Source organism: Leptonychotes weddellii, chromosome 11 (genome assembly GCF_054177405.1).
Source record: "Leptonychotes weddellii isolate Sample4059 chromosome 11, ASM5417740v2, whole genome shotgun sequence".
Taxonomy (NCBI): Eukaryota; Metazoa; Chordata; class Mammalia; order Carnivora; family Phocidae; genus Leptonychotes; species Leptonychotes weddellii.
The window spans coordinates 71,159,061-71,179,139 of record NC_138379.1 but is presented as its reverse complement, the minus strand read 5'-3'; the positions used below and the strand labels follow the sequence as shown (position 1 = coordinate 71,179,139).

At 42.9% G+C, this 20,079-nt stretch overlaps 1 protein-coding gene across 1 annotated transcript in view; it reads left to right on the top strand.

The window, feature by feature from the left end:
• Window positions 1-19,631, top strand: part of LOC145716028 (protein CEPU-1-like) — a 759,467-nt gene extending 739,836 nt beyond the window's left edge. The window contains exon 4 of the mRNA XM_081797345.1: window positions 19,489-19,631. Coding sequence (XP_081653471.1) covers window positions 19,489-19,631 — 143 coding nt within the window. The remainder of the gene's footprint in view (window positions 1-19,488) is intronic.
• Window positions 19,632-20,079: the final 448 nt, after the last annotated feature.

Here is a 20,079-nt window from a genome sequence, read left to right as displayed (position 1 = left end):
TGTGCTCTGCCTCAGCACTCCAGATTCTTTTGCTGAGACTGTTTATACATTGTGACAGACTTACGATGGTATCTGATCTGTTATTCTCCCAGTTCCTCTAAAAAAGTCTCGTGTCTGTGCTCAGTGCTATAGAAATAGAACTTTTTAGCAAAAATGGGAAACAAAACAAAAAACTCTAAGTCCTCCATGTTGGAAGCCTTTCCATGCTTAAACATCAAATTCCCTTTCTGTGGCCTTTACTCTCACTCCCTCCCCAGTATGTGGACATGTATGTGGATATGCACACATATGTGTGTATGTAAGTCTGCATGCAGATAGGTAGGCATGTATACAAACACATATGCACACAGTTTTTGCAAGAGATATCAAACCTTTTGTTGTTCCCTTTAATGCTCTCTTCTCACTTTTCTTTCTCTACAGAGGAAGTTGCCTTTCATCAGAGCATCGAACTGAAATAAGCTCTGCATTTATAATGCATGTAGAGTTTTTCCAGCGCTTGTCTAATGAGAAACGATACCCAAAATTAGAGCTTGCTGCCTTCCAATTATCCCATTGCATATGATTTTGTTATACCACAAATAGTTATTTTCTTCCTTCCCCAATAGCTGCATAAATGGGCCATGGTAATCTACTCCAAAACAAATGGCCAGGCATTGCTATTTTCGCTGTATATAGTAAAAAAAAAAAAAAAAAAAATATTATAAAAACAAAAAGAGAACAACAACAAGAAGAAGGCTCTCTCGTTAGTGTCTACTGGTCACAATCACCAAAGTAGGCTCCAGCTCTCTGGCATGGAAGAGGGTTGGAAGTTAGTTCTCCAAGAGCACGGCTTTTCTGAAATCTGGAAGACAGCCTAGGATAGGGTAACAAGGTGCTGCAGGGCTTGGTAGGGTCAATTACTTTTACTTGATTTTTGGGAGGCTTGTATTTTCTAATGTTGACCCTGCTTTGTGCACAGGCAAATAATGGGTCAAGGCACTTAAAAGCAGACAGCTGCACTGGACTTGATTCATCCTAATAAAAAATAATAGTTGAGCTTGCCTATTAATCTCTTTGCCACCCTAGAAATTGAGAGATTAGGGGACGTTGAAGTCAAATCTAAAATGTTCTGCGTTAGATGGTTAAGAGGATGATTGAAATCAATAAATCCCAGGCTTTTGGGAAGCCCAGATGATTCCAAATTTACTAAAGACAGAAAGAAAGAAATGCCAGCAGGAGCCTTTGGTGACCGCAACTTGACCACTGAACTCTGCAACAGCTCTCCCCTCCTGGGACCTCCTAGGAGGAGCCTAAGTTTTACTTGATCCCGTCTCATTATGATGTTCTGCCTGTGAGGAGCAGCAATCATAGTAAGGGCATGGTCAAGCAAATTGAAAAACAGAGCAGCCGGAGTTAAAGGAATCTGTCAGTGCCCGGCAGACCCATGAATAAATTAGTTTGTCTATTTCTGACAGCTGGGATCTCCTCTGTGGAAATCCCATCACATCTCAGGTTACACAGGCAGCCTCCTGTCTTTAGCTTGGGTCCTGTATCACGGCTTCTGGAGGAACCTGCAGGCCTCCTGAAATTCATGATGGCGGCAGCAGACAGAGACACCATCTCATCGTCTGCGTGGCTACTGCTTTGGACAGCCCGTCTTTCCCCCAACTCTGGAATGTTCTGGCCTTCAGGCCATGGCATCCCAACCATACTTCATATTCTCTTTTCCTTATTTATATGAAAACACTTTCACAGAAATTGCCTAGTTTAGCTCTCACAAAAACTCTCTCAGGCAAAGCAGTCATAATAATCTCTATTTTATGCATGGAGCCAATAACCCCTGAGACATCAACCCTTGGGCCCCAGTGTGTGCTGGGTCGAGGAGTCCTGTGGTTTCTCCCTGGCTCCAGTGCCCAGGACACTGCTATGTCAGGTTCCCCCAGCTGCAGGTCCCTGTGACTTCATGCAGGAGGTTCTGAGTGCTTGGATGATGGCACGTGGAATGCATTTGGGGTCATACTTTCAGAGAGGGGCGCGTGGTGCTGGCAGGTGTGTGCACATGACCTCTCTCTTGACCGCACGCTAGGAGAACATGGCGTGTCTCTGAATGCCGGCGTCCACACAGGCACCACTTCGCAGCCTCCACCGTGTGCTGATGCAGGCAGAGCTGGCGGGTCTGTGGCCTTGCTAACCTCACCAGGCAATTCCACGGGGAAATTTACTACATCTTTCCTTTATCCTCACTGGGAAGGAAGTTGCTAAGATGATGTGATTTCTTTTTTTTTTTTTTTTTAGGCTTGGGTGCCTTGAAAAAACAAGATGAAATGTATAGAAGTACATTCAGCAACACCATATCTGGCTTCTCTGCACCCACCCCTCCCTTTATATTTTTCTTGGCTGTTCTGTTTTAGTTAGCGCCAATATAGTGCTCCCCTCCCACATATCCCTTTAGGGTGAAATGCCTGCTCAGTGTGCCTCAGAAAGGCAGTATATTTTAGGCAGCCTGATAAAAGACTCTAATAGCCCCAGATTAATGCATTCATTCCTAGCCAATTGAAGGATTCATTACAGTGCTTAGGCTGAGGCTCCTCTCTGACGAATTTGCCCTGGGTAATGAGCCATTCAGCAGCTGCTACCCTGCACTGCTGGTAACCTGCAGAAGGGGGCAGTGAGATGAAATGGGCGTAGGAAGAGTACAAAAGTGGGGAAGCTTCTGGCACCTCCAGTTGGACCAGGCGAGAGAGCAAGAAGGTGCTTGTGGACACGGCATCTGCCTCTGGAGCTGGAACTGAGAAGTGTCTTGTGGGGGGGAATGTGAATGCATTTAGGACCACTGTGCCTTTTAAGGCTGAGAAGTGAGGTTCACAGCAGACCAAATATGACTCTGCTGTGAAAGTGAACCCCGATTGGGCAAGTAGAAGGAGAGTGATATGTGGGAGAAGCTTTCAAACAATTGTAACTGTCACAGAGTCAGAAAATTAGGAGACACTCTTTACAAGGGTTGGCTAGTCCAGGGATTCTGTGGGGGGAGTGGGGTAGGACGGTGATGGTGACTTTACCCTCCAGGGGATATTTGGCAGTTCTGGAGACATTCTTGATTGGTTTCAACTCCCTTCAGGGGCTAGGGGACTGAAAGGCTACTGGCATCTAGTTGGTGGGCCAGAGATGCTGCTAAACATCCTACAACGCACAGGACAGTCCCCACACAACCAAGAAACATTTGGCCCCAAATGTCAATAGTGCCAAGGCTGAGAAACTCTGGCTAGCCCCAAATCCTCCTATCATGGTTGAGAAAGCTGAGACATGGCGAATGGTGATTGGCTCAGGGTTACAAGGTAGGAGGCCTGAAGAGCTGAGAGGGGCAGGAACTTGTGTCTTTTCTCTGTCAATGACATGCCCTTAGCTCTGGGAGGCCGGCTTTCCAATTCTGCACTGATAAGTACTTTTGGAAATAAAGTTGTTCCTTCTCCTCCCAGACTTCAGGGCACCCTTCCCAGCCCACATCTCCAGTAAAAAAAATTCCATTGCCTACTTTTATGAGCTCCTGCCAGTCCCTAACCACTTTGGTCTAGGCAGATCTCTCTGGGGGGTAAGCTTATTATCTTTGTTATGCATTTTAGAAGTGGATGGTGTTGCTGATAAAAATAGGAATCACCAGCAGAGTTAGCGCCAGACATTATAAGATGCTGTATGTGCAGTGTTGTTGCAAACAATTCCCCATGAGGGTGGAAAAGAGACCCCTTTCCCATACACATAACCGTATCTCACAATTATTAAATATTGATTCATCTCAGCAGGGGCCTGTGCCTGATTTCAAATGAAGGCAAGTACATTAACTTGTGCTAATCTCATCTAGACCCATAGCGTTGTACCCTTGGCTGTCTCTGCTGACCCACGCTCTCTGATTGACAGCGTAGATGAGATCGGATTCCTTTACCCACCATTCTGACTCTAGAAATAAGCATATATGAGTTTATATCTGGAATTATAGGATGTGTGGGATGTGAGCACTAGAGCTTAATAAAAGAGAAAAGAAGCCTACATGATGATGAATAGCAATTACAGGGAATTAGATTAGTATCAGTGTCTGGAGTAATTGTAAACATTTTCTGGTGCCGATGTTTGATGGCGCTGGGGAGGTGGGGCGGGGGGAACATGGGGATGATAGAAAGGAAGGGAGGCCAAAGATAAGAACAAATATGCAAGTCCATAGTGTGTGCTTAATGGAACTGAGATTTATTTTTCTGTGTGTCTTTTTAAGCCTCCAGATAGATCACAAAAAATACAGCCAGCCAGAAAAGAAATAGCCCAAATGTAATTTAAAGGACAGCTTTTTAACCAATACTTCAGCTTGGAGACACCTGTCCTATGTTCCTTGAAGATGCCCAGCTCAGGGGAGGAGTATTAAAGTTACTGATTTATCTTCAGTAGCACAGACCTATTTTTAATTTATTGCCTGGTGACAGATTTTTTGTTTAGCTTTTCTGTGTTACTCAACATAACCTTCTCAGTAAAAGAAGAGCAGCTCGTAGGCCATTGTTTTCTTTGATGTCCTAGTGCCCGAGAAGAAGGCACTGAACTCGGACTTCTCAAAAGCATGTTGACATTTTCTCTGGCTTCATGACAAGCAGCAAATTTCATAGTAGGAAATATGGTTGTTCTGCCCCCCTGATTCACAATAGAAGTGTCTGTGTGTGTGTGTGTGTGTGTGTGTGCGTGCGTGTGCATGCACATGCGCTCACAGACCACTGGTGTGGCTTTTGGGGTGTGTGGTGTGGCCGTAACAGTGTAATCATTCCAGTATCAATAGTTAGGCCACAGAACCTGTTGCCAAAAATATCTGTTTTAACACCATGGAGCCACAGGGAAGAGAATATGTATGATGTAGTTCAAACATACAAACGAACACTCAGCTGTTGTGCCCCTACTATTTACAAGGAACACTGATCCATGCTGGGGGATATAAAAGGGGAAGCACAGAAAAGAAATAAAAATAGTGTAGATCTTTCCTTCTGAGTCTCGTATTCTAGCGAGGATGCTAGGTGCTTATACTATTTACTAAGACAGCATATGATATGCTGTATGAGAGGGTTTGAATAGAGGGGCACAGGAAGACAAAGAAAGGAACAATCAGTTCTGACCAGGGGAGTTCAGGTATTCATCAGAAATTTCCTGAATCCCTACTGTACGCTGGGCACTATTCTAGGTGACAGGGACAGAATGGGGAAATGTGGATAAGGTTCTGTTCTCGTGGGCTTCACATTCTAATGAGAAAATGTAAATGACAAATGCCAAACAAATTATGACTTTGGGGAATGGATGTGTGCCCCAAGATAATGCAAGCAGGGTAACCAGGTTGGGTAGGAAGCTGTCTTGCATGGCACGGTCAGGAAGGACGCACAGTAGGTGACAATTGAAATAAGAACCAAATGACAACCAACTATCCATATGAAGATCTGGGAAAAGAGCATTTCAGGAAAAGGAGCAGAAATCGCAAAGGCATGAGGGAAAAGCCAGCTTGGCACCTTCAGGGAACAGAAAACAGGTCAGGGGACTGGAGCGGAGTTAATTCTGGGCAAAGCAGTCCATGGAAAGTCAGAGCTCCCCCAGGACCTGCGATGTGAGAGACACAGGCATGAACTTCAAATTTCACTGCAGTCAGGTGCCTTTAGAGGTTTTTAAGCAGGGGTTGCAATCTGAGTTACGTTGTTTTTAATCACTCCAGTTGTGATGCAGGGAATGGAATGTCTATGTCAGTGGTAGAAGTCGGAGGACCAGAAAGATGGTGGACCTGGGTAGTAAGAGGGAAGAAAATGAGAGCAAGGCAGGGTGAGGGTTATTTTTGAGATAAGTCCAACAGGACTTCATAATGGGTGTAGAAATCGAGATAAAGACAGAAATCACAGGTTCCTATGTCTTTGTCCCAAACAACTAAATAGACGATGATGTCATTAACTAAGATGGGGTAAGTAGGAATCCAGAACTCTGTTTGAGACATAGTAAGTGAAGTTTTCTATTGAACAATGAAATAAAAATGACAAGTAGGCCAAATCGCTATCCTTTATTGAGCACACACTGTATGCACCATATTGTTCTTAGCTCTTTATACACTTGAACTCATTGAATCCCCAGGATAGCCCTATGAGAAGGGTAATTATTAGATCATCTTTTCTTACAGAGGGAGAAGTGAGGCTCCTTGATGTGCACAGATAGGTTAATGTTGTCCTGAGTGCGCATGTCTTGCATTCTAATGGGGAAGGGCAGATGTTGGCATGAAGACCATGCAGTTGTATTTCCCATAGTAAGCCTTGGTCAGGTGGTCTCCACCCCTCAGTACCCGGAGAGCAGAAATCCCTGTCTGAGTGATGCAGGAGAGCAGATGGCCCCGTGTCAAGATTCATTGACATCCTGATGGGCCCAATTCTGCCTGCTGTGAGCTGATGAGGTCTCAAGAAAGAGAGTTATTGTCAAATTCCCAACTTGCCCTTTTCGATATAAAGTTCACTTGTAATATATATATATATTTTTTTACTCCGGTTGTTAATGCATTTTGTTCTCCAGAGTGCGAGAGACCCAGCTTCCTGCATAGCCTTTAATTAGTTTCTGGATGATGACATCTCCACCGAGAAGCAACTGGTTGCATCCCTCCAGTCTCGGGGGGAGATAAAAGAATCTAATAAAGACATTTGGTATTTCTAGGTGATGTGTTTGACAAGCTTTGTATTAACAAGAAGTCATGTTGGAACTTTTTTCTTTCCCCAACTGCTTCCCTCACTTGCTCCAGCACTGTGACATTTCACAGGGGGATTAACAGAGCCATCACAATCACGGAGAACTTGTAGCTTAAAACAGACCAGCCTGCGTCTCTGCCCCCTGTGCTGGAGGGGAAAAGGCTTCACCTTGATCTGTTCGCAGACCTTAACCTTTATGAGGGATTTAGTGGCAATAAGGCCTCAGAACAAGAAATCAGTTTAAAACCAACTGACAAGTTACTTTGGACAGCAATGGGGCCAGTGGACAGCTGTGGGGCTTCAGGATTCAAGGCCAGATAATGAGATGTTTCTTGCACATGCCTAAATTATTCCCGAAGACCATGGTGACAGGGAGTGTGGGTATAACTCAGATTTTCATTTTGGCATAAGTGATAACAGTGCTCAGATGGAGAGAGGCAGAAACCCCCCCAGGGCTGTCTCCCTTCCTCTGAGTTCAACCTTGCACGTACTTGAGGGGAAAGATAAGAGCCTGTGGAGAAGCCATACCAATACCACAGTCAAGGCTGGGGTGGGGAGGACTCACCACAGCCTCCCGACTGCAGCCAGCAGAGTCCCCCACTGCACACGGTTTGATAGCCCGTGTATGAGTGCATAACTACCACTGCTTTTAGGCAATTGGGAATGAAAACGGAAGATGCCACCAAGGCAGCTGAGAGTCTAAGTGAGCTTGGCACCATCGGCAGCCAGCAGATGGGCAGCTCCAGGGAGCAGACTTCTGCAGGGCTGAATGTGGGACCTCCAGGAACCAGGGGCTCCATCTCTGCCCCCTTGTCTCCAACTGACCTGGATGGGACAGCCTAGAGAGGGGAATGGCCGGTACCTGCCCACCTGGGCAGCTCTTAAGGGCAAGAGGAGAGTATGCGCGAAGAGAATCGTTGCCAGGAGTCCAGGAGATTGTGATGACAGACACATTTACATATGTGGTTACTTGTACTGTCACAAGATGGAGAAATGTGAACTCAGTCCTGGGGTTGGGTGACAGCACTGAGCGTTGTAGAAAGACCATTCCTCTCTCCACAAGGTGGGTTTCTGAGCAGAAGCAAGAACACCCAAGGGGCAGAGTTAGCTAACCTCTTCCTAAATTTGGAGAAAAAGGACCCCTATTGAAAATGAAGTGGCACCACAGGAACTGTAGGCTCCTAAAACTGCAATGTATCTGAAGAGTTTCTCCAGCTAAGGCTCGGGGTAGCCAGCCTTGCCCTGAGCCTGATGGGGTCTGTGTCTCGTTCCTCTAAAGACCTTTAGGAGCTTATGCAAAAAAAAGTCTTTCTGGAGGAGGGGATAGCTGATAGGGTCTGTGATCAGAGCAAAGTGGCAGACACAGTTCTATAGCTTACCTTAACTGGCCACTTGAGTTTCACAGACATCAGCTGCATTCTCCGTTTAGGAAGACAGAGACATAGCCGGATGCCAGAGACCAAGGGAACAAAGGAAACTGCTTGAAGAGACTTTGTGGCAGGCTCTGGCTGCTGGTGAAAACAAGAGTAGACAGTTCCTGGTGGGCAGGAATTAGAAGCAGGGGGCATCAGAAACATCCTGCCAGCCACCACCTTGGAGACGCATGTGAAGAAAACACGCGTGTCAGAAAATGTCACAGGTGTGCTCTAAAGAAATCCTGGTCAGCGATTCCGGGGTGGATTTTTACAGCACACAATTATGCTGTTTACCACTAATTGATTGAACTCTGCATTATCTCAATCACAATAGCATTCATTTGTGGAATGATTAGCAGTTCACTAAGTGATTTCAATTATACCTACATATTTCATTTGATCTCCAAAACCCTTTGAAAGAGGTTGGGTCTGGGATCTGCCACTTTCTAGGTTAGTGGCTTTGAGCACACTGTTAGCTATTTAAAGCCCCAGTGTTTTGCATTAAATCGGAAAATACATGACAAGTACCTAGTATTTATTAGGTACTCAACAAATACTAGTTCTCTTCTATGAGGAATAATAATAAAAAGTAATATTATCTTGAATTTCCCTTTTTATTCATGTCATTATGTAATTGAAGCAGATTATTAATTGGGTCCCTTTTGGATAGCGTTATTTTAGATTTTGAGGACCTCTAGTTTGTGTAAAGCTTAGCTGATTTTTTTTAGGGACACTTTATTAATGAATTGCAGTTGTCTGATTTCCTGTATGTGACCTTGAGTTAGTTGTTTAAATTCTCTGATTTTTGTTGTCTTTATTGTGCAATGGGGATAATGGGTACGAATTTCCATGAGGATTTAAAAGGAAGCAGTGAATGTCAAACTCCAGCAAAGTGCTTAGCATAGCTGGTGTTCAGTGGCCCTTCCCTTCCCATTCCCTCTCTCCTTCCTTTATGACCTGGTCCCTAAAAATCTGGTCCTGCTTGGCAAGTGGACCATGAAGGCAGTCATGCACATTTAACCCAAAGCAAGTGCTATTCTACTAGAAACTGGTTAACAACCAGTCCTGTCTGGATGGCAGGTCCACATCATGATTAGCAATAATACCCTTATGTTCCCACATTAAACAATTGATGAAGAGAGGCTTCTGAGCAATTTCTTGGATGTTGCCAAATATAATGGAGCACTTACAGTTACAGGTAAGTTGCTGTGAAATTCAATTTACACTAATATGCCCAGAAGCAGGAAAGCATAGAGTGAAGAATGCATGGTGTTTATTTTATTCGCCTACGTCTCTATCAGGAATGACTAAACTGGGTCAGGAAGCAGAGCTCATAAAAACTTCCTTCCACATTTCAGCTGATCCTGAAAGGAACAAACTCCAAACTTCAGAACCAGTGGTTTATGACTAATCCTGAATAAATCACTAGCTTTTCTCTCAGGGCTTCATGATTTTCCAGCCAACATGAAGGGTTTTAATATGGAGAGAGAAAAAGAATGAGATGTAAGAAGTGACAAAAGGGTTCTGGTAAAAGAAATAACAGTCTGCCTGTGCTTTGTCATTAAGAACATTTTCAAACTATGGTTTGGGATTCCGAATGTCTGTAATCTGACCTTTCCCTTCTGGAAAGTGGAGCCAGCAAGCACACTGCCAGCAAGGAAGTGGGGTCCTGTTGTACATCCCCACCCCAGGTAGCAGCCTTCATCCTCACCTAAAGATATGTTCGTCTCCGAACTGCTAGCTCACCTGCAATAGTGGGTAGCATCCACTTTGGTGAAGGATGGGGTCCCATCTCAACCTCGATACTGAAGCACCTCCCCCACAGCTCCTAATGTCTGTATTTATCTTCACAGTGGCCTCTAGAAGTACACATTTTTAGTAACAGTAATAAATCACATTTGAATATTACCTTACGTTTAAAATGTGATTTCTCACAGTTTTGTCTGATGCATAGAACATCTATTCTGAAGAGGCAAGATAGTAACATAATTAAACTAATCAGTGAGTTAGATTATTTTCATGAGTTTATGCAGCTAGTAATTGTTGGGTCTGGTCTCATCTTATCTTCTGATGCAAAGGTTAGGGTTCTTTTTATCAAGGGATGAAAAGTCCCACAGAACCCACAATATTGGAATGTGCATTCTGTTATACAAAATATTTTTTTTTTTTGGTGGAGGTTCCTCAAACATTTAAAAATAGAGCTACGCTATGACCCAGCAATTGCACTACTGGGTATTTACCCCAGAGATACAGATGTACTGAAAAGAAGGGCCACGTGCACCCCAGTGTTCATAGCAGCAATGTCCACAATAGCCAAACTGTGGAAAGAGCCGAAATGCCCTTCAACAGACGAATGGATAAAGAAGATGTGGTCCATATATACAATGGAATATTACTCAGCCATCAGAAAGGATGAATACCCAGCATTTGCATCAACATGGATGGAACTGGAGGAGATTATGCTAAGTGAAATAAGTCAAGCGGAGAAAAACAACTATCATATGGTTTCGCTTATTTGTGGAACAGAAGGAATAGCATGGAGGACATTAGGAGAAGGAAGAGGAAAATGAAAGGGGGGGGAATCAGAGGGGGAGATGAGCCATGAGAGACTATGGACTCCAAGAAACAAACTGAGGTTTTTAGAGGGGAGGGGAATGGGGGGATGGGTTAGCCCGGTGATGGGTATTAAGAAGGGCACGTATTGCATGGAGCACTGGGTGTTATATGCAAACAATGAATCATGGATCACTATACCAAAAACTAATGATGTAATGTATGGTGATAACATAACATAATAAAATACATACATACATATATATATATATATAAAATACATAATATGTAAATATAATACATAAATATATATTGAAAAGAAGGAAGAAGGAAAGATGGAAGGGAGGGAGGAAGGAAGGAAGGGAGGGAGGAAGGAGAAAAGGAAGGACAGAAGATAGAAGGACAGACTGACTAGTCTTTTCAGTCCAAATAAGTCAAATAAGGTCTCAGTGGACCCAGCAGTGGATTTGATTGATTATTTCTCTGCCATGGTGGAGCAATAGCTAGGAACACCTGGTTGTGGGAAGCAGCAGCTATGGTGCTGCCTCAGATGAAAGCCACCCAAAAAGACTACAGCTCCCTGCCTCAGCTCGCAGTAGTGGAAGCTGAATGTGAGGGTGCTGGTTAGGAAGTGCTGGTGATGGAGCAGGGGGGGAAGAAGAGATATTTATGCAAATGTGGGAAGGTCCATGGAATATACTATTGAAACCTCCCCTTCACTCTTCTGACAGAGAATAGCACCATATACAAATGAACAGAGAGGGCTCCCTTTCCCAAATGTACTGTGGGCATATAGATATTCACGCAGAGAGGTAAAGGGGAATGATGGCTGAGGGACTGATGAGTTCAGCAAGCCCCAAAGGTCACAGTGTTGGGAATCTGCATTCCTCTGGACTTAACTCTCCATATGAAGACAATATATCTTGGATCACACATAATCTACATTCAGGTCCCACTGTTGACACTTACTTGAATAACTGGGCATATTGAAAGAATCTCACTAAGCCTTAGTTTCTTCATCTGTAAATAGGAATAGTAGTACTGCCTTACAGAATTCTGTCAAGATTAAATCAAATAATGGAGTCAAACTCCTTGTAAAATATCTAATGCACAACAGAGATTCATAATGTGTCAGTGCCCCTGTGTATGTGTGTGTATGTACTTGGTGTCTGTTTCCACATGCTTTTTAAAAAATTTTTCTATCTCATATAATCCCTCATTTAAAAAAAAAACAGCCTACAACTTTGCAATTTTAGGTTGTATGTCCTTGAACAACTTTCTTGATGCCTCTGCAAATAATTATCCTCATCTTTAAATGTAGGAAAGGAAATAATTAGATTGACCAACACACCCCATTTGCCTGGAACTTTTCTGGTTTTAACACTGAAAGTCCTATGTTCCAGGAAACTCTTCAGTTCCGGGCAAACCAGGACAGTGGTCATTTTAGAAATAGTATCTTTGCATAAAGCAATATATGTAAAACATCTATTATACAGTAGGTATTTAATAAATAGTAACTACCAGTATTATTATAGATGCTGAGAGTCTTTAGGGGTCATTTCAAGGTCTTGAGGAAGGTCATTCCTTTTAATTTATTTGCATTTCCAAACAGTCTTATAAAAACACCCTAAGTCATTGATTCAAAAAATATTTATTGAACAGCTGTGCCAGACATGATGGTATGTGCAGAGCACTTCAATGAACAAGATGAGCACTGTAGCTTACATTTTATTTGGAAGAGGCAGGCAATTATGCAACTGTCTGGCCTGGGAGGTTCCACTTTAGAAAAAGTGATCAAGGAAGGCTTCATAGAGGAGCTAAGATTTAAAGAATAAGACAGAACCAGCCAGGTGAAGAGCAGGGAGAAAGACAAGCAGATGGATCTGAGTCAAGGAATGAATGGCTTGTGGTGTATCAGGAGGAAGGGGAGCCAGGGGAGTGAGAATAAGAAAGTGCCTTGATGAGAATAGACAGAGAGGCAAGGTCTGGTTCATGAAGGGCTTTTGACATCAAGGAAGGAGTTTTCATGCTTCGTGACCTCTCCTCTCTGTTCAGTCTAGATGAAAGAAAGAAGGTCCTAGATCAAGCATATTTTACCATAGCCTGATTCCATTTTTTGCACTAGACTTTGCCCTGGTCCAAAGTGGCCAGTGTAAAAAGATGGATTAGTTCACAAACCAACATCTGCTTGATTGCATCTTTAAGAGATTTTTTATCAAGATTGAACATTCATGCACCAGGCTATTGACATACACCTGAGAGTCTCTGTGTAGGGTCCAGAAACCAGGAAAGTTAAGGCTGTTCCAGATTGGTCCTCTTAATACTGTAAGGAGAGAGGTCCCAAGGCCTTAGCAGTGACGGAGCCCTTGCTGTGAAAACCATCCTGAGTTGCCGTGCACATCTCAGATCTTCGCTAAAGAGAGGAGGCAAGAGGAGAGTCTCACTGGCAGTAAAGGAGGCCATCTGGGATGCATAGATCTGCATGCGTCATGCAGAGTAACCTGGTCCAAGCAGCTTATGTGCATTCCCAGCCCCACAGGACTGGGCAATGCTTAATAAAGCATCTTAATTTGGATTTAATAGGATATCTACTGTGTGCTAAAAACAGCAAATTGCTATTTATTAATGACATAATTATTAAAACTTAACACCTGGGCAGTGGAAGCTAAACCAAGAGTGAAGAAGTTCCCTAGAATACTGTTTCAATAATTATCTTATTTAATTATTTACACTTTTGAATTAGAATTTAATAAGAGCCAGATTAAACCGTAACATAATGTATTAAATGTAGAACTGTATTCAGAGTGTGGCTCACTGGGCTTCTGCCTTCCTTCCCAAACATAACCTACTCACTTCTTGGTCTTCCTGTTTCCATATTGGTGTGTTCTCTAGATTCAGAACTCTAAGTCAGCAGAGATGCCACATACATGTTGGTGGAAAAAAGCTAATGACCTTTTTTAAGGAACCATGAACTCCTAGCACATCTCATTGAACTTTGTGGCTTTGGTTCTCACTCCCCTGCTGTTTACCTTCAAACTGTATTCTGGGAAATTGCCCCAGACCTTTGATGGTATCACTGTAACTGCTGAAAGGATAGATCTGCCTGCATATCCTTGATAATCTCACCATCAGAATGTCTGAAACAGAATCAAACTCATCAAAATAATGTCCTTCCCAAAAGAAGATCTTCCTGTAACAACGTGGGATCTGCTAGCTCAGCCATCCAGCTCCTGTTGAACAAAGTGGCATTCATATTTGATTCCTTGTTTCTATTTTCCCCATCCCAGGAATCATCAAGCACCTGCACATTTTCCTGGACATTGCTCTCAAATCCATTCTTCTCTTTCTATCTTTATAGAGCTAGCAGTTTAATCCATGCCTTGAATATCACTCTAATATAGATTAATATATTTGACTTTAATTTCTGTCAATTCCATTCCCTCTGACACATTGTTACCAGATTTATTTTGCTTAAAAGTACATTAAAAATAATAGCATTCTTTTCTTAAAAAAATAATTCCAAATGCTTGCCATTGGCTATAGGATAGAATGAAAATCTAGGACCTAGTCATTCAGGCTGTTCCATACTTTGGCTTTCGCTTACCTCATTGATGTTATATCCCATTCTTCCTTGAGTCAGTTAAAATTTATCAAGCATCCATTCTGTATTGACACTATATATATGTGTTTGCCAAGCACACACAATATTAAAATGCACTTATTGAGCACTTCACATTGCTAGGAGCTCCTTTAAGTCCATTTTATAAACTCACTCCTTAAATCCTCAGAAGAACACTGTGAGGTACATGAAATTATCTCTTCATTGCATAGATGAGGAAGTCAGGCACAGAGAGATGAAGTGATCTGGCTAAGGCTGCCCAGTTTGAACACTGTTCAGCCAGGATCTCAACCACAACTCTCTTTTGTTTTTGAGGTAAATCAACTTTGCATCTTCATACATTTCATGATTTCTGCCTTCCCTTTTGTGCCCATATATTCCTGTCACACTTGAAGCAACTTCACTTTCTCAGCCTTTATGACTGTTTTTTTTTTAATTTCCATATGGTATTCAGAATAGACTCGAGAGACGAGGCAAAGCCACTCTGACACTCCTACTTGCTATGATCCTCCCTCTTCCTAACTTACAGAGCTTAATATTTGTACCACTCATTTGACATTCAACCACCCACAATTCTGGGGACAAATTTTCTTTATTTTTCAACTCTCTGGGATGTTTATACACAGTGTTTTCCCAAACAGATTGTAAGTTCATAGAGGGCCAACCAAATTTGTATATTTCTGCATGTCGTTCATATACCTACAACACAGTTGTGTATCTAGGAGGTGTTCATTCAATGCTTGTTGAATGACTTTTGGCACAAGCTCCTTTAGCAGCTATTTGTCCTTTACCAATTATGCCTGGCCACAAAAACTCTTAATAATAGTATTCTTCTTGTGTAGTCTCCTTTAACTACAATCTCTTCCCTCTTCTCTTCAGATTCACTTTTACTTATCTTCTTGAGCTTAGTTTACCTGTCATATATCCAAAAATCTTCCATGACATCCACCTCTAAGCTGACTTAAGTATCTATCCTCTGTATTCCCTCAACATCAGATCTATTTCTCTACGTCACAAGAGATTAAGGGGATATACTTCTTTGTTTTATTTATTTTTGGGAGAGAGTGCACAAGCATGAGCGGAGGTGAGGGTTAGAGGGAGAAGCAGATTCCCTGCTGAGCAGGGACTCCCCACCCCTGCCCCGTGATGCAGGACTGGATCCCAGGACACTGGGATCATGACCTGAGGTGAAGGCAGATGCATAACCAACTGAGCCACCCAGGTGCCCTAAGGGGATATACTTCTGGACCTATTTTTAATTTCTAGACTACAAACTCCTTGAGGACAAGGGCTGTGTCTTTTTTAGTGTTGAGTTCTTAGTATTAAGCACAATGCTAGTATATGAAATTGATCAATGAATATAGATGAAGGAAGGGAAGGAAGGAAGGAAGGGAGGAAGGGAGGAAGGAAGGAAGGAAGTCAAAGCAATCTTAATATGTTTCTAACAGCCTGCATAATGAGAAGAGGCAAGATGCAGAATGTATCCATGGAAACAATATAAATATATAAATAGCCCTATCTTAGTTGACCAGAACAGTTTTATGAACATGAATTAGCTAAGGCCCAGTGCATCCTTATCAATTCAATTTAATTTTAAATACTGACAGTGTGCTAGCACTTGCCACCTAGAAAAATGATACTTTTAATCCCCAGCATCTTAGGCACTATGCCAATTTAGTTCTGATAATTGGGATTGCACCTCTGCTCAAACGACCTCAGCTCGATGCCATGAATGGTCTGCCTTTCAAACTCATCCAGGGCCATTTGCCACCTTTGAGCTGCACTTCTGTTCAGGATTGAAAGGACAGCAAGCATTTCTTCAACTTCTACTTCATAAGTTGGACACTTTCCAATTGTTAGTGGAGGGAGACAATTCATGATTCTTCCAAGCATGAGGTGTGATTGTCTCATTTAATATACTTACTGTGCTAACAGCTCTGGCCCAAAACACCTTCTCTTCTACTTGGGGACTGTCCATTGTTCTCTAGTGTATGATTAGCAGATTAGCTATCTTGTAAGAAGCCAGGAAAATGAACTCCCAGTAAACCCTTCCAAAGCAAGAGTAATCCATTACCCAGCCTGATTTCCACTTAAAATGTACTTTAAGCACACTTCCAACTACAAACCCTAAATCACCCTGTGTTCACAAAGTCCATCATTTTTTATTTTATTGCATGGCATTGGCGTGACATAATCCCTTGCAGAGCATCTCGGAGTGCTTTACAGATCAATAAATTACTTACCTGTGCAGTTGAAGCAGCGTCTGCAAGGCCAGCACGGTCATTATGCAAGCAGCCTGTCCTCCAGGAAGCAAGCAAGCTCTGTGGGTGCCAGCGGTGGGTGGGGGCAAGGGCCAGGCAAATGTATGGGTTGGGGGAGTGGTGGTGCAAGAAATGACTGTTCCGGTTAAAACTCTGAATAAAATACATCACGTTTAAATGATTTTAAAACTAAGAGCATTTAGGGGTGCCTGGGTGGTTCAGTCGTTAAGCAGCTGCCTTCGGCTCAGGTCATGATCCCACGGTCCTGGGATTGAGCCCCACATCGGGCTCCCTGCTCAGCGGAAAACCTGCTTCTCCCTCTCTCACTACCCCCTGCTTGTGTTCCCTCTCTCGCTGTGTCTCCCTCTGTCAAATAAATAAATAAAATCTTTTTTTAAAAAAAAGACTAAAAGCCTTTAAAAATTTGGATCCTTCAGACAGTCAGCAAATCAAGTGTTCAGTCATTAACTCATCAATTAAATTTCTGTCCTGGAAGATTCAATCTAGCATTTAAACTGGTATAGCCATAAAATTGCAGTGTTATGTCTTAGGAGTCCTGGATCATAGAACCAATGGTCCCTCCCCAGCCCTCACCACATTGACTCTCCTACCAAATAATTGTGAGAGTGCAGGTGTATGTGCAAACACACACAGACACACACACACACATACTCACACTGCCTCACTGACGCTCGATATGGATTTAAATCTAAAAATGATTAAATGGTGTTTACTTTATGCCAGACATCCTATTCAAGACAGCAGAAAATAAAAAGAAGAGTAAGGCTCTTGCTCTGTAGCTTATATTCGGATACTTTATAGCATAGAAGAAAGGTGAGACTGGGGTAACATAAACAAGTTTATTTTAAATGCCTTGGAGGAGGCTATGGGATCCCCAGGAAAGAGAGGTCACATCTTTTTAGAGATATCTGGAAGATGTTATGGAAGGGGTGGTAACTCAACTGTACCTTGAACAATTCCAATAGGTATACATGGTTAGGGAGAAAAGCCTAAGTGACCAAAATCAGCAACAAGGGCATGGGGATTAGGAACCAAAATTACAACACATGCTTATTAATGAGTGTTCTCAGTTGGCTGGAGTTTAAGAAAGGGGTGGGAGAAAATATGCAAGAACGAAGGCCAGAAGAAGATACTGCCATGATACTCCTTTTTCATGGAGAAGAAAACTTAACACAATCAGAAGTTCAAGTTGAACAAAGGCCATCACAGAAATTTCCAATCAATCTGATTTCCACCTGAGGGTCATCCTCTGGCCTTGGGACAGGGAATAAGGTCGACGTTTAGGTTTCCTCGGATCTCCAGCAGGAGAGTTGGCATGGTGTACTGGGTGGATGATGTGCCTTGGAATTGCATACTCTGATGGCTCAAATGGGGGCTTATTCAAGGGAAGGACCTCATATGAAGAACCCTAAGTGAGCTGGGTGGAGGGGCCACTTAATTTGTAAAGAGCTAAGGTGTCAAAACTAGTGTCCATGGGCTGAACTGGTACATGTTAGTGATCCAGTCCTGATGTTGTTACGAACATGTAGCAGGCTGGAAAGTGGTTCCCTTGAATACCATTATAATTCCATTCTATAAATATTGGTTCGGCTTTTGCTGTGGCTATAAATATGAGTACATCATGGCTCAGGCTGTCAAAATGTTCTTGGTTAGTGGATGAGAGATGCTAAGCAAATAACCAAAACGTAGTAGGATAAGTGCCAAGAATTACAGTCTGGGAGCTCAATAAATGACATCCTTGCTTTATACACCAATTGGCAGATAAGACAAATGAGCAGTCATACTTGAACTGAATATCACATTCACTGGGGGTAAAGATGGTACTAGAGAATTAGGCTTAGAAGTGCAGCAACAAGAAGCTTCTAATTTGGATCCCCAAGATGAGACAGGTGCACACAGGCAAGTGCTGGCTGTCTGTGGGGTCTACAAGTCCCCGTGGGTTGCTGTCCCTGTGAATCATATATGAGGAGGACCGCAACAGAATATAGGTTCCTAAGAGAAGCCTGGTTCCAAAACGAAAGACTGAAGGAAGCAGGGATCCTACTCCCAATTTTACCAATTAGATACATCCCTCCCCTCCTTGGGGGATTAAATTTAGGGTGCAGAAGGAAAAGAGACCAAGTGTGTTATGCCTAACTGGTGTGCCCTCTGACTCCCCACCAGGTATGTGTAATGTACTCTGGGAACACAGATGAGAAGCAGCGGTAACTTAAATTTGTGGAGGACAGAGAGGAGTAGGGGTAGGGAAAGCTGCAACAACATGGCATCTGATTTGGGCCTTAAAGGATGACTAGAAGTTTTGCAGGAAGGACATAAGGAACAATACAGATCCTGGATGTGTGACGGCCAGGAAGGACATGGCGGGTCAGGGATAACAGGGAGGGTAAGGAAAGGGGGGATGCCTGGGAATGTCAATGGAAACACAGATTGTTGCTTGATTCTGAACAGCGCAGTATGCAGGGCTGAGAAGCTTGATTATTTTCAGGTAGGCAATAGGGAGCACCTGGAGGTGTTTAGGCAGAGATATGATAAAATCAGAATTGCATTATATAAAGAGGACTCTGAATGCAGTGTGGAGAATGACTCGTGGATGTGTGTCAGAGGTGGGTGGGGGTGAGAGTGGAGAAGGAAGCGGGTGGAGGCTAGGAGAACAGTTCTTGCAATATTGCAGTGGAATCCATTCCCATTCAGACTCCCTGACTCTGTGTTTAAATGGGAGGAAATAGAAGCTAAATTCAAGGTAAGATATTTTCTTTCTAGTTTAAGGTAATTCCTCTAATTTCTCATCATTTACTCCCACAGCCCCGATATTTCAGCCCCTGCATTGTTCTGCCAACTATCATTGTAAGACAACAAAGAAATGTTTTAACAAGATTTTTATTTCGCTTCTCTCTGTTTTGTTTCCACAGTATCTCCCAAAATTGTGGAGATTTCTTCAGATATCTCCATTAATGAAGGGAACAATATCAGCCTCACCTGCATAGCAACAGGTAGACCAGAGCCTACGGTTACCTGGAGACACATCTCCCCAAAAGGTAAGAGAGGAAATTGAAGAATTGTTGGCCATGGCTAAGAGGTCATGGCACTGGTGACTTTGTCCAAAGGGTCCTACATTTTTGATGTCCTGATAACATTGTACTCATGGTTCTGCAGAAAATTTTGATGTTCTCTGCAAGACAGGAATATATCTTGTAAAATTTCAGAAATCATATTTGAGGATCTCTTGAATCCTGGGGAAATGAATCCCAGTTGTTTCTGGGTGAAATGGTGGTGAGATGTTCCGGGTGAACTCCAATGATCCTCTTTGCTGATGGAACAACCAGTGCTGGTGGCATTGTTCAGGTGGTTGTTGTAAGATACTGAAAACACAAACACACAATGATGAATGAAGGCTTTGAATGGCCATAGTCCTAAAAGGAAAATGTCCAAGTCTGCTTCTTCAGCGTTGACAAATATCTGGTCCCTAGCCCATTAATTGCTTTGTGGTTTTGTTGTTGTTT